We start from the raw sequence: 15,942 nt of genomic DNA on the forward strand, positions 1-15,942 counted from the left end.
AAATTAAAGTAATACTTTGGTAGGTAATGATACATTTGATTTGCAGGTAATGTTAAGTGTAAAAGAAAATTGCCCTTTCCTAATATTCCTGTTAAAACACATGATGAAAGAGGGGACAAATAAAGGGTAAATAGACTTTATTTTTTCAAAGCATGTTTACAGTATTGGAAATTTCTTTTTTTTTTATTTCACCTCTTACCCCAGGCAACTATTCACTTTAATGCAACTTTTAGAAAAAAATAAAATAAAAGAACTCCTTCTATGTACATTATTTCTCATTTGAGAACAAGCAAAGATATTATTACATTTGTTTACTGTACATATAAACATATGCTACAGTGGCCACAGATTTTTTTTTTTTACAACGTTAAATACAAACACAAATGTGTATGTAGTGCTGAGATGACCTTTGATATACAGTGAAAATGCATTAGTTTCAGATGGATGGGAACATATTTCAGCAGTATCATTTTGAATATTCAGATTATGTGGCAGTTGAATGGACAAACTGCATTAATTTGTGCGGATTATGCGTAAACGTGGCGTGACAGTGTCCTAAATCGACACCGAACGGAAAACAATCTCTCACCGAACCATCACACTTTCCTCCACCAAAACTTCGAGCAGTTACCAAAGTCCCTTACCACCGAGTGCGCTTTTATCCAAGGTTTTCACATTAAAAGCCAACATTCACACATTTCATATTCATGTCAGCCCGACTCAAACTCCCATCTTAATTCACTAGCTTGAAAGACACAACACACAAAATTAAAAGACAGAAGAGGACAGGACTAGCCTTCAAACTTCAAAACTGTAAAATGTACAAAGTAGAGAGCGTTCACAGGCACACGGGCAGACTAACACAACAATGTCTCCTATCTAGTACTGTCCACGAGTGTATATATAATTGGACAATCAGGCTTCGTCAGTCAGTCTTGTCACAGAGCTTTGCAAACTTGTTACAGCAGCAGGCACCTGAGCAAATGTGTTAGAAGCAAATTAGTTTTTCACATTTTACACAATCTCGCCCTTTTCACACTTAGCATTTTTAAACTCTTTACTAAAAACACTTTATTTGCCCAGATGCCACGTGTAACTGCACCAGCAAACATCCACACACTCTCAAAGACCGCAACCCTAACATTTCCATTTAAATAAGTATAAAAACAGTCATTTTTAATAAGTCTATATAATCGTCTGTCTAATCCTCTTTGTGCTATATGGAAAACGATACAGTGTGCATTATGTACAAGCAAAAAAAACAAGTCAGCACTTTGGTGTAGGCTTGTAAGGGGCTCCTAAAGCTTTTTTATAAACCTAATATGAATATCAAGAATGACTGACAGCAGCTATCTTTTTACACTCCAACAGATGGCGCTATTGCTCCTTGGGTCCCACTAACAGCTGACTTCCATTCAATATATTGTAATCCAACACACACCATTTTAACCTATATGCACCAACTTCAACGTCACTTTCTTTTTAGCCCAAATTCCACTTGTCTACAGACTTTCATGTTGAAATTGGATGCTTCAGATGGTGAGTGCTGTCAATGCAATCTGGCATACGAGCAAGGCCATAATAACATTCATTTGTGAATGAAAACTGGTCTAGAGATATAAAATGGTCAGGCCTAAGTTCAATGAACAGCAGTGTAATATTTAGGTGATTCCCCGACTTTCCCTGACATGGAGTGGACAGTATAATGGTTTGGTCTCTTTCTAGTCCAGCATGGTTTACAGTTGAGGTCACAGTGAAAAACTGACACTGTTAACTTATCATGTGACCTACAACCACATTCCCCGTCTAGCGTTGTGAACATGGAATGTTCAAATTACAGTGAGTTGCCTTTTTGTCCCCAAGATGTAGACAAAAAAAAAACTTAAATAACAGTGAAAGTCTCTCTCAAGTAAAACGGCTGCTCAGTGATACTGCCATTTCAGCTCGAGGGAGACGTTAATATGTAAACACAAGGTGCTTTACTACAACTTGATGTTTCTACCTTCAGCCTAGAAAGCCAAAACACAAACCCTTAGCACACTACGCAGCAACAACAATGACATGGCTATTCTGGTGCACCACCCATGCACAGTATGCTGGAGGAAAATAAGGGTGAAAACAAGAGTCACAAGGCAGGCCACAAGTATTTTTTCTTCTTGTGGTGTGGCTCGTATCACATGGGATTGAAAGGATAGCACTGGCCTTTTCCATCTTGACTTTTTCCTCTTGGTTTCTTGGCAAACAAAGTGGGCTTTGTGTTGATGTCATAATAATTTGATCATTTGCAGGGCAGGCTCTCAAGGGGTTTCCCCATGAATGTGCATATGAGAAAGGGGTATCTCCCGGCGATCAGATTAGTGTTTGGGCCACTTGTCAGTCATGTTGAGTTGTTGCTATGTAATGGTTTTTAAATGAGGCATTACTGCCTTACTGTTGATAGTGATTTGAGCTGTGAGAAAAGCTGTTAACACATATGCTGATATCATGTTAATATCATAATTGATATTAGAACAACTGAAATCACCCCAATAATGTGAACTTCACATGGCACCCATCATATTAATTTGTTTAACAAAGGTGTGACTGCATATGATGACCAAGACTGTGGTTCCTTCAATCTCTAAGGGTTAAGGGCCCTGGAGGGGACCTGCAGGCACTGAACGGGACAGACTGTCAGTCTGGCTCTTCCCCAAACAGACCCCTAGAGGGCGCTCAGCTGTCGGTATGTGAGGCGCAGAGGAGGTTGGAAGGGAGGAAGGGCGGGGAGGAAGAGAACATGAGGAGGTGAGGGCTTTTATTCAGGTAAGGTCAACCCAAGAGCCTCGGGTTTCATCTTTAAGTACTGGTTGAACCGCAGGACGGCATATCTGAGAGAAGGGACACAGATAAATGACACAATAAGATACATGACATGTTTGCAAGATGCTAAAAAAGTATTAGACTACTCAGGCACACTGTGTACTGACACATATTAATCGGCATGCTTAACATTTTGTTCTTAAACATATGGCTAAAGGCTGCAGGGCAGAGCAGACTAAGATAGCTCATGATAAAGTTTGCTTGTTGGCTACATACCCCAAGAAGTCAAAGTCGATGGTTGAGAACTTGGCCTGAATCAGAGCCCAGAGACCCCAGATGAAATGAGATGCCTTGAAACAGGGGGGAAAGCAACAGGGAGGATTAGCAGGTACTCACGACTATATGTTAATGTCATTTCTAATTGCCCAACACAGCTCGCTCAAGCATGTAATAAGCCGCCAGCAGCCCTATAGCAACAAGAACAAATAGCTGACACAGAAACACAATTTCTTCACTCGCCCATCCTCCACACTGCCCTCCTTTCCTCTTGACAGTAAACAAGGCAGCATGCAGCCCAGGGGAGAGTGCCCTGTCTCCAATGTTGTCATAAAGCGTGACTCCCTTATACAGGTGGCATCAGCAAGCGCATCACAAATATCCCTCTCAGAGCAGGTAGCGCAGGTTATAGCAAAAGTCACTCTGTGCTCTGTTTAACCCACATCACATTGTAAGTGGTCTTTGCTGGCCCAACACCTGTGGCAGCAGGGATGGAAAAAGTCTACTCATAACAAGCCCAGGCGCTCATACTCTTACAAGTGTTCGATTTTCACAGTGCAGCAGTTATGGGATGGAACCGAATGGACAGCTTAGAGCAATACTTGTTTTTGAAATCACTGTATATATTAAAGCCAACCTATATTTTAATTGTTAACTAACTTTAGCTATGATTATTTACTTTTCATCAGCCTTCACTATCTCACAGTACATCAAGTAGGCAAATAGAAAGATTAAAAGAAGTAATCGGACAATATTTTTGCATCCAAGTGCCAAAAGAAGGTCAACTCGACTTGGGTGTAGACGTTTCGCCTGTCTTGCCTCGCCAAAATGTGGACATTGTTGTCTTCAAATGAATGTCCTTTGTCCTTTAGATGTAGGTGGACTGCTGATTCCTGACATGAGGAGCTAGCTTTCCTGTACTGTGCCATGCTTTGGGAAGGGTTTGTTTAGTTTCTCCAATGTACAGGTCTAAGCATTCCTCACTACATTCAACTGCATATACTACATTGCCCTGCTTATGTCTGTGTGTTTTGTCTTTGGGGTGTACCAGTTTCTGCCTCAGTGTGTTGGCAACCTCTTGGATGAGAGGTAACGCATCGAACCTCAACAAAGTCCAGTTGACCAGTTTTAGCACTTGGATATAAAATGACTAAGAATCTCCACATACATAATCATGCAACACATAAATCTAGCCTCGTTTCCTGACAAATTTTAAACATAAAAATGATCCAATTAAAAAAATAAACATGTCCTAATGCTCACCAGGGCAAATCGGTTTACTTGGACGTAAAGGATCTCCACCTCTCTGTCAGTCACGTCGATGCCCTGGCCTTTGTGGTCCTTATAGGTCTCCAAGTAGGCGCGGAGCCACTGCAGCTGAAAGGCCCGCCCTGGGTAGTGGCTATAATCCACCTCATTCAGGCCTGGAACCAATAAAACACACACAAGTTAAAAGACTCATATTTCTGTGGACACTGCACACATCTTTTTTTAATTTATGTGTACCAGGAAGTCTACTTACCAGCAAACTCATTGAAATGGTTCCCAATGTCGTAGGCTTGGTAATTGTACCCAGCATATTCGTAGTCAATGAACTTTACATTGCCTGGAAAGAGAAGCGGCATTGTTTAGACAGAGACACGGGCAGCAGACAAAATGATTATGTTGTGTTTTCCCTTTTGATAACTGAGAATATCAAGGCTTTTTATTTCTAACTTTCTTCCTGTCTGACTGGACTGGCTCGCGAGGTAGCCGATTGCGGGGCAAGGAGTAAGAGTTTGCATTTTGAGGGAAGTAGACTATAGAGACAGACTTTAGCAGGGGGAAAAAATGAAATAAGGGGAATTACAGAGAAAAACATTTAGACTAGAGAGGTACGCTTCTGAAAACAATTGCTGGCAAACCTTCAATAATAAGCATGCAGTTGAGAAGACAGATTCAATACATATGTTTAGAATTAAAGCTGTTAATCGAATGAGAGAATTGCTATGCCTTTTTATGTCTTTAAATTAGATATATCTAGGGACTACAAGAAAAGCAATCCAGATAGTTTGCACATCTTCATTGGGTTTGAGCAGTCCGCCTCCAATGGTATCTTAACAGTGGATTTACGAGTAACTGAGTTATCAGCCTTTTTTCCAAGCAACCACAAAATAGGCAGCTGGGATATATTAGCAAAGATGAAAATGTGCAAAGCCTGATGCAAGACATGGAGCACATACAAACGTGAAGGGGTAAAAAGGAGTGCAGATGTCTTTTCAAAGAATGTTTTGGATACATGCAAAGAATAAATGGAAACAAAATTCAGTTAAAGTTTTGTTTTGGAGGGATGGTGAAAATGGTAAAATGAGGAGAAAGCAGAGGGACAACGGACAGAAGATAGTGATATACAAAGTGGATTTTAGAAAAGGAAACTGTCAAAACAGATGTACAGCAACACACTCTTTATTGACTTACAGCTAACAATGTACCTGATGCTAACAGAGTAAGTGGCAGCCAAGTGGAGATTGAGCTCCTGGCTACAGATTGTAAAATACGTTCTAAGAAACCATGAGAGTCTCTAAGTGCCCCTGAAATATGAGTGAAGATTAAAGCCGACCATTTCCATGTAACTTTAAATCCGATGTTAAAGTACAGCGAGGAAAGGTCCAAGAATGTGTTGCTGTCCGACTTCATTTGTAGGTCTATGACTGGATTTACACCGGGCATTGAAATGTGTTTTTATATCCAGATTGTATCTAGAGGAATTTAATCTAATTACATATATTAATATGTATTAATTAGCAGCTGCAGTGTCCAGATCCTGTTAAGATCTGTCCAGCTCACATCACATCCTCCGCTCATTTGCACTATTCCAAAAGATAACAAACTAAAAATAGAGGAAGGGTAAAAGGAGATGGTAGCCATTTGTGACGCTCAAGGTTGTCTTATAATATAACCATGGGACAGAATTTGTTTTCTTGCTCATCTGATAAATCGGATTACAATCAGTCCTCAGTGCATCTTGGGTACATTTACACCTGTACTTTCATGTTTTCAAGCCATTTGCGATTGCAATCTTAATACCAAAAATGCATTTTAATGCCAGGTGTAAATAAAAAAAACAAGAGGTACCTGTGGGAAGCACAGAAAAACGTGGTTGAAGAGGTTGACCTCAAAATACAAACCCTTACGTTTACAAGCCCGATTCTTACAGTGGCATTAACACAAACAAGGGATTTTGAAGAACAATAAATTAAATTAAATGTTTTTATTTTGGCCCTAGCTAAATACTTTTCCCTTACATATGAAACATTATTTTTTTAAGGTGTTGCTTGACTACAAGAAAGACACTTTGAGGTGGGTTACCAGCCGGCGTGTAGGTCCTAGCGGGACACAACTGAACACCTCCGGGCAGTGGCTATAGCCCCCCTGTGCAGCAGATGAAAAGGTTGGGGCAAACACATCTTTCACACATGCTTACTCTCTCACTGACACAGTTGTCTTTTATCCATTCTTGCTCCCACGCACAATGGCGAAACATCAGGCCCTGCAGCCAATCTCCAATGCCTTTTCTCTCCCCCCACCTCCACCCTCACACATGCAACCTCACATCCCCTTCGCGCAACACTCCCCTTCAATGCTCCCTTCCCATTGGTCAGCTGTGAACCCAATAGCATGACAACTCTGCTGCTTCTGCAAATGAAAGAAACTTTGAGCGGCTTCCTGGCTGCTGACCTGCAGATTTTGTGGCTCTTGGGACCAAGTAAAATGAGTGCAGATTTTGTTTTCTTTTCTTTGCAAACAGCTGAGTAAAGTGAGAGGGAAGAAGGAAAACTTAGTCTGTGATTGAGGCTGCAAGTTTAGACAAAAGAAAAGCAATGCAGCACTTCGTTGGCAGTGGTTTTTTTTGTAAGTTTTAACAAAAAGTAAGAAAACTAAGAATAATAATTGAGCTTTAACCACCTCTGTTGACAGTTTTATCAATACAGGAAGTGGTGGTTCGTCTTGGCAGGGTAGCGGTTTTAACTCAGCTGCCAAAGCTGAGCAGTAGTGACAGGAAGCAGTGTTGTAGCTTTTTACTTTCTTTTCCTGCCTACTCTGTTTTCAACAAAAGACTGTAAGTGCTGGGTACTACAAGGATTACTACGACGATGGTTCAGACAGCCTGAGCGGGCACAGTCAGAAATGTAGTGATTAAGACTTAAAGCTGAAGTGCCTAGACTCCTAGTGTTCCTTCCACTGTGGTTGTCAGTTGAAAGCATTGTGTTAAAAGTGTGTGATTACAGTTGATGCACTGGAATATTGGAAAGTCCCTTTCTATCCTTGCTCTTGATAATACAACAGATGTACTGATAACCACTGTCTTGTATATTGAAGCATGAAACATGATTCTGCAAACATATGAATTTCCTGCAGAGAATTACGTGTCTGATCTATACTATACATTAACTCAACAATTTCGTAACTTGAGTCTTCTGGAAAATGCTGCATTTTTAAGGACTTGGTGTAAAGGTATGAATGCGAGCCTCACAGTGGGCGATGGCCCACTTTTACTGACACTAAATACATGTTTTCTTGCTGAAGCAGTCAGAACTTGTTTGCTATACTATAGATTCAAATGAGATTTTGCAGTTGTGCATGTCAAATTCACCCTTTCCAAATACTCCTTGTCTGTGTGCTTAGGCAAAAAGCTGTCCCTGCATTTTGGCAGAAGCATGTTTCAGCTTTGAAAAGAATTAGGCTGATGATCTTCTATATGATTGTTAATGTCAACAAATCCAATGAAATAACCTAAACCAACATGTTAGTTTGTCTTGTACTTCCCACAAACTGTGCCATTCATTCTTAAAGGGTCATATTTTATGTAAAATAAATGATGAATATCCCTTGTATGTTTGAAGGTCTTCCAGATGTCAGGGATCACCAGCAGATGTTAGCGACCACCAGCAGATGTGACGCACACATCATCAGCTGTGTACCTCGGTGGCATCCTGTTTTTTTTTAATCACAAGACAACCTCAATGTATTCTTTTAATTGAAAAAAAAAAAAAGATTATTAAATTTAATGGTTAGCAAAGGTTACTTCAACAGGAGTTAAAAGTGTGCATGTCTTCATCGTAATGTAATAGTCACATGTCACCCTGTGAAACTGTGGCTGACTGGTGAATTTGTAATAGTTTCACACAGCGCTCTTTGGCTCAGAAGAAATAGCTGTATAAAGCAATATTTGTTAGTTGAATATATTCATTGTTGGTTTTGGATGGATTTTTGGACAATTAAAAGCCTACAGAATATCATCAGACATATCCTTTCACTCAGATTGTCTGCCAAGTGAAAGATATTGGTGCTTTGAAATGGAAAATTGCAGCGTAAGGAGAAGTGACGAAAAGTAGCTTTGTATTTAAGGCATTTGAATGGCGCTCAGAGTGACTCAAAGCAAATGCAAATCATAAAAAGAAACAGTTGTAAACAGTATTGTAAGGAGCCTAGCAACAAGAAGTCAGAGGGAACTGGTGGCCAGGTAGCATTGGAGGGTGATAAGTAGATACGTGGCTCCTACTGATGCCATGAACTCATCCCGATTAGCCTGAGCAGTGGGCAGACTACGTGAGGGCCCTCAGAGCCGACTGTGCGTGAGGTTTGTCTCCCTCCATTGCCTCCCCAGGGGCAGGGCGGCGCAGGGCAGCCACAGCCTCGGCTGTCATTCCTAGGGGAGAAAGGCTAGACACAAGGAGCTGTGAGAAGGGCCCCGCCCCTCGCCGCACACCGACGAGGGGGCTGACAGCTCTTAAACCCTCCCATAAACACCCACACCCCACCTCCCACATTCATAATATATACCCTATACTTTCACCACTTTGCTTTTTGTTTCTCACCCATTTCACCCCACCATTCCTCCGTTATAGTTTTCACTCAAGGACCGCTACAATTAAAGTCACTTAGTGCAAAAGTAAGCTAACAAGTTTGCCTGAGGACATGGTGCTAAAGCACCAAACACATGTGCTATCAATAAAACTGAGACTTGGTATGATGTAATGGCATTGTCTGTTGGTTTTCCTTCTTTCAGGGTTCAGCACAGAATTAGAACGACAGATCAGAAAGAAAAAAATTTGGAAAACAATGAAATCCAAATTATAAAAGGTTTAACTGAGCAACCTTTTAAAAACAACAATGGCCAGGATCTAACCATGTGTAATTACTGAAATCTGTGACAAATGCAATGTTTCAATACATCTTTGTGTTCACAAATATTACTGCGGCAAAGTTTATTGGTGGTTTATATGTGTTGTGTTTGCCTTATTTCAAATAAGAATTCCATCTGGAGCATTAGCAGAACATCAAAATGACAGGACTGTCTGACCGTTCTAATTCTATGCCTGCAGCCCGATGCAAACACTGACAATGAGAGAAGCATGTCACTAGGGTTTAGGAAGTGCACATAATGCAATCCTACCTGAGCGTAGGGACCAAATGCAGATAACACTACAACACAGTACAGCCATACATGGGATACTCACCTTCGTCCTGGTTGTAGATTATATTTTTGCAGAGCAGGTCGTTGTGGCAGAAAACTACGGGGGAGCCCAGCACCGACAAACTCTGCTGGAGCCACACCAGCTCTTCTCTGAGGCACCGGGGGCTGGGCACCTCCATGCGCAACCTGGAGGGGGCAGAGAGTTACAGAGGATGGGTTAGGATATTGAAAAGAATATAATAATGCTAAGAAAGATGGAGGTAGTCAGTATGGGCAACTTAAAAGTAGAGTAGGAAATAGAAGCGAGGGCAGAGATAGAAACTGAAGGTAAGAAGTAAAACAACAAGAAAAGGAAACAGAATATGTAATTATAAAAGGGTCAACATTGTACAAAACAGTATGTGGTGGAGTAGAACAAGTAAATTACTCATAATTGCACAATCAAGCACAAAACAAAAGATTAATCAACAGAGTGTGGGTACAGATCTAGACTTTAAGTTTAATAAACCACATTTCCCAAAAAATGCCTCACATAACATTAATCTGAGCAAAATGGGACATTTTCTGACAAGAATAAGCTTTATTAAAACAATGAGAGGGTCAACCTAAACTCTCCTTATTTCACTAATAGAAATAAAACCTGACTTTAGTTATTTAAGTAGTTATTAAGTATTATTACAGTTGTTCACCATAAAAATGACAAACTGGGTTGTGTGAGGGACATTGTTGTCCATTTCCATTTTCTTTAAACTGCCTTCATAAAAACTGACCAACGTGCGAAAACTACAAAAATATGCAAAATGTATTTTTTTCTGGCTGCACACTTAAATTTAATTCAATTACTATATTTGTCAGGTTATGCTAACATTCAGTCATACCAGACAATCACGATAAAGTTAACTATCCTTACTAGGATCTAATCAGGTGATGATGACGTAATGTGAACAATAATATTGGAAATGGAAAGAATCAGTCCTCATTTATACTTCACATATTTATTTTTTACTTCAATGTACAAGAACCCTGAGATACTGCAGGTGTCACTGTCTCACAGGTCTTCATCAGCATTTCTGTCACTATGTTAATATTTGAATGTCATCCATGGAAATAAAAACAGGTTGAAAAAGTCTGTTTGTTTTGGATTCATTTGGGAACCACAATACCTGAAGGTAGTTGTTATTGGCAATGCAACTTTCAGTCAATCAAGACTCAATGGTGCCAAAGTGCCCAGAGCGTGTGACTGAATAAGATAATTGTGATACAGCACACGTGTGTCATTTGGTTACCTGTGTTCTTTCATGTCAGCGCTGACACAATCTGAAACTATGTAACCTATATATCTAAATTTCAACTGAAGCCCCTTTCATACAAACATGACACCTTAGACGTTTCACGTAGCAGGATTAAAACAACACAAAGAATATGATACAAGATTTAAATTTAATAAAATAAAACAATAGAATTATGAATAACACAAAACAAATAAAATAAACCCCAGGGTGAAAAAGTGATATAAAAACCAATGATTAATACTTAAAATCTAAATATGAGCTGGAACAAATTACCATGACATAAATTTAATATTAAGTTTTAATAGAAAATATTTAAAAAAAAACAGGTTTATTAATTTATAATTGAAAATGCCAAAAGAGCTTTCTATTCAACTGCTCCACAGTTCAGGAGAGAAGCAGTATTGAGCAATGAAAATAAAATCAACAGAGTATCTTGGTGATCTGTTTGAAACAGAACATGGAAGAAAATATCTGATATGGCAAGGTGATTTTAAGCTTTATAGACAAGTCAAAGAAAACCTTTCAAATCCATTCTGAAGGGTGCAAGTAGTCATAGCAGTGTCTTACACAGTGGGGTAATATGATCCTTTTCTTTGTTTTGGTTAAGACTAGCATATTGAGCTGAGTATGTTTCGTAGTTTTCTGTAAGACTTTAAAGTGAAAAGGGAACTACAATAATCAAAATCTGGTAACAAAGGTGTGAATGAGCATTTCTGTATCATTTAAAATGAAAAATGGGATGTTATAATGACCTTGTTAAAGAGTTAAATTAAGATCTGAGTCTAAAATCACTCTCGGATTTGTGACTTTTGTTTTAGAGTGTAGATTTCCTCTCGTCTCTTTTTGAGCTTTTTAAAGAATTCCAGTTCCTTCCACTATTAGTGTTAAAGTATTTTCCCCATCTATGTATTTTTTCAGGGAGAAATGAGAGCAAACAGATGACGAGGGTCATTTTTGGAAAATAGAGACAAAGATGTTTTGTCATCACCATACAAATGGTAGTTGACACCCAAATAGGAGCATATATAATACAAACAAAAGTGGATCAAGAAGGCCTCTTTGAGGAATGCCCAAAAATTCTACTTTGAAATTTGGATGAAATGTAATGGACAATTAATAATGAAAAACACTTTAAGAAAACTATTTAGGCTTACATAAGAGTGATACAAGATTAAAGTTTAAGAAATTCAGAGTCATGGTGCTCACTAGCTGAAGTGGTATTTACAACCCCCTCCCCTAGTAGCTCACTGTTTAAAGAGAAAGCATCATACACTCTTACATTATCTCTTTGGAACGAAATAGTTACAGTAGTAAGCACGTTTGTCAAACCGGTTGAGATCATGAAAGGGATTCCACGCACTTCCTCAGTCATGTGAGGCATGTCGAACACTGATAATGAAAACTCTTGTGTTGTGCCATTGAACCTTGCGGTTGTTTAAATAATTTATGACACTGAAAACAGAGGTTGGGGGTCATAGTTCTATATGGAGGTAACTGAGAACAGATACAAGAGACAGAGTCAAATGTTCCCAAGCAAATATAATTATAACTCTTTTTTAAACAAAATTAGAGGTAAAGTATTGTAAAATGTCTAAAACAAAATACTTTTGGTTATAAAGTCCATCAGATCCATACATTGTAGGGCTTGTTTTAGTACTTGCAATCTATGTCAATGACAATATTGTTATTATTAATTTCATCCTGTCCCAATTCATATTTCAAATCACTACACTTTGGTTTTGAGAGTTGTTACTAAATTGTGTTTTGTTCTTCATTTATTAAATTTAATTGGTGGTGAATTCAGAGCTTACTACTGTTACACTTTTTTTTTATCAGTCGATATTATAGGGATATAAAACCTGCAGATAACCTGTAGTGGAGTCACGTTGGAAAAGTAACCGATACAAATTTCTATGATCTTCCATATGAGCTCCAACACATTTTACTTCTCATCTTTGACTATAAAGAGAATCTGGATTAGACTTGAAGAAGTACTGAAACTCCTCTCTCTCTCTCTCTGAGAGGCATAATTTGCATACATATTTGTTTATTTAAGAGGGCCTTATAGGAAAGCTGCCTTCATACATTACTTCCCTGTTAGTTTGCTACAAAAGGTACTTAAAAATAATTTATCTAGGGAAGAAAATCTGTTTAAAAAATGCTAATCGGCCACATTTGTGGGCCTGATAGTTTTCAATAACCATGATACTACAGGGTCTCACCTGGCATTCCGCTCAGGGTCCTTGAAGTGCTTTGGGATGAGAGCAAAGTACTTGCCCATCTTTAGCCACATGTCAGACTGGGGCACCCAGCCATTGTGGGCATGAATGGCATGGTACTTGGCCAGCTGCCTGGCAATGAGCCTGTAAGTACAGCAAGCAAAATGGGAAAATTTGAGTTAGAGCATGAAGCGATAAGGTGGAATATGAGTCCAGGCTTCAGTCGTCATAAACTAAAAGGTATAATCTTGTCAAGAAGTGAAAACTGAACAAGACTCAGGTTACAGAAAAAAAACCCTGTATTTGGGTCATACTTTTGTGGATTAAGGGAAGAAAGGGAAAGCAGAAATAGAAAGGATGGTGGGGGAGGAGACAAATAAATGCAGTTAAAACTCTTGAGTATATTTGTGTTTGTGTCTGTAAAGGATACGCAAGTAGACTCAGGGCGGTGACAAACCTATGCATAAAGTCATATGACTTCCCAACAATGTGTTTTACCTGAAAACAGGTTTGCTGCGAATGTGTTCAGGCTCCAGGGCGGTTCCTTGCAGAAATTCATAACACAAGCCATTATTGAAGGTACAGTAGAGGCGCGGGGCACAGCGATTTGCGTGTAGTACTCTGAAGCTTTTAATCTCATTCTCCCGGTCCACCAGCAGTTCGGTTTTGTTGCCGTAAATACGGACCAGCACCACATCCAGCATGACTGCACCCACATAGCAGCCCAGCAGCTTATTGGTTATTCCATCTGTGAAAAACTGTGTGTACAAATAGAAGAAAGAGTGAAAACAGGTGAATTGGGGGCGGGGGGGGACAAAAAAAAAAAACATTTTGTCCAGTGTTTCAACAAGTGTCACTTGAGGCCTATGGTTTGACGATAATGGGACCATCCTATGCATTTTGCTACGCAAGTACTGTGTCTGAAACCCCACATTCTTTTGAGTATTACATAAGCTCCAAGAGAGTCAGGGTCTGGCAAACAACAGGAAAAAGAGGACAACTTCATGTTGCCCTAAAAAAGTTGGGCGTGTCTGTCTCTGTTGTGAAGCCTGGGACATTTCTATATTGAGTGAGGACCCAACATACCAGCCCGAATTGTTCACTCTAGGAGGGATTGGCCGAGAACGACAGGATCGTGAGGAATTTTATTTTTTGCGTGATGAAGCAATGGCTGGCATTTTGCTGAGTTCCCACTTTGCTCCCATTGATGAGCGTAGGCAAGGGTCGCGGAGCATGTGATCGTCCTCGGTATGTTTACCAAGCAGACCACACACCCCAGTCTGTTTTGGGGAACTGAAAGTACTGAGCTTTCAGGGGATCTGACCAAGATGTGATGTCAGAGAGCTAACTAACAGTGCTTTTCTGGGTAGTAATTATCACGATAACAATCTACAAATTCAAGGAATCGAGAAACTTTAATCTTATCGGCTGAACACGTGTATTATTAAGGAAGCACAGTGTCAAATTTTGTGTGATTTAATGAATTCCATTAGATATCACTGAGCTTTAAAGAATCCTCAAAGACAATTTACAGGGGTTAAATAACAGAGAAAGCAAATATAAACTAATAACTAACAATACAAAATGTCTGCCATAAACATTCAAAATACACGTCAGAAATCAGTAAAATTCCCACATTAATATCAAAATATAAATAAAATACGTCATAATCATACATTTAAATATAAACACGCACCATGATCCGCCATTCAAATGACAGACACACATTAAAAGCTGTTGTGAAGAGGTGGGTTTTAACTCATGTGACATTACATGACACAGGGACTGGAAATACTGTTCCCTTTGTTCCCTTCTCAGTTTGTTATACTGTCATGTTTCTGTCTGTTTGACTGTTCATCCCAAAAGTAAACACAAACAGTCTATAGGCCTGTTATATAATATAAACATGTGGACATATAGAGTCTTTATGTTAGTAAGTGTGGGAGGTTCCCCAAGTTTTCATCAAACTCCAGAAACTCGTTAAGAATGTGGAGGGGAGGGGGTGGGGGGGTTGCAGCATGACAATGATATAAACTGACGGATCCCCTCCACCCCCCTCTCTCTCTCTTAATATATCTGTGTAACCCCCTCCGGCCAAGTCGCAGCATGGGTCAGTCATTTCCCCACTAACACCGACATTGCATCAGGTTTAGGTTAAGTATAGCGTCCGCGCAGAGGAAGCTGCGCCAGAAGCGTAGAGAGACTCCCACCGTCTGATCTGGGCTGACGCAGACGCATTTTTTTTTTTTTAAACACCGTAATATCTTATAGGGGATAGTTAGCTAACACCTGTTTGGAGATATCATCTGCGCATCTGATACGGCTGCTAGCTGTCCGCGACATTAGCCCCTGGAGTTCATTTCCGTAAGAATAAAGCTAACTTGAATATGGGGGCACCTTGCTAGCTTAACTTGTAGCTACGCAGGGATGAATGTTGAAGCTAGAGGCAACATGGAGGCGTGTCGCACCGGGCAGACTGGCTGTAAAACATGATCAATCAAATAAATAAAGACATTAACTGCACCTTTATTTTAACCTCCGACGGCTTCCAGCTGGGTCTCAGCTCCTTGAGGAGTGTCAGTGCTCCGGGTCTGTAGTCGCCCTCGTCAACTGTCACGTCTATTTTGGGTACAGCTGGAGCCTCGTCCGGTACGTGAATGTAGTTGGCCATGGCGCTTTCTCTGGATTGCTCGGGAGCGGAGTGGGACTCGGGCGGTGTTTGCGGTGGTGGTGTTTGAGGTGGTGTTGGTGCACACGGCGGCGGAGATGTGCGCAGTGTGTGGAGTGCGTGAGCGGCGGCGGCTGTTTAATCCTCAAGTGTTCGATGCTGCTGCTGCTGCTGCTGGTTTGCGACAACGCCTCTCGACAAGCCACACCCACCTGGAACACCAGGTCAGCC

The 15,942-nt window shown here is 40.2% G+C and overlaps 1 protein-coding gene across 1 annotated transcript; it reads right to left on the reverse strand.

Moving 5' to 3' along the window:
• Nucleotides 1-120: 120 nt before the first annotated feature.
• On the reverse strand, nt 121-15,942 carry etnk1 (ethanolamine kinase 1). Its single transcript, XM_035147714.1, has 8 exons — nt 15,568-15,942; nt 13,542-13,801; nt 13,047-13,187; nt 9,576-9,718; nt 4,598-4,681; nt 4,339-4,499; nt 3,076-3,149; nt 121-2,867 (listed from the first exon to the last, which is right to left on the reverse strand). The coding sequence occupies exons 1-8, from the start codon at nt 15,712-15,714 to the stop codon at nt 2,795-2,797; spliced, it is 1,083 nt and encodes a 360-aa protein (XP_035003605.1). The 5' UTR covers nt 15,715-15,942; the 3' UTR covers nt 121-2,794.

Source organism: Hippoglossus stenolepis, chromosome 22 (assembly GCF_022539355.2).
Source record: "Hippoglossus stenolepis isolate QCI-W04-F060 chromosome 22, HSTE1.2, whole genome shotgun sequence".
NCBI classification, from domain to species: Eukaryota; Metazoa; Chordata; class Actinopteri; order Pleuronectiformes; family Pleuronectidae; genus Hippoglossus; species Hippoglossus stenolepis.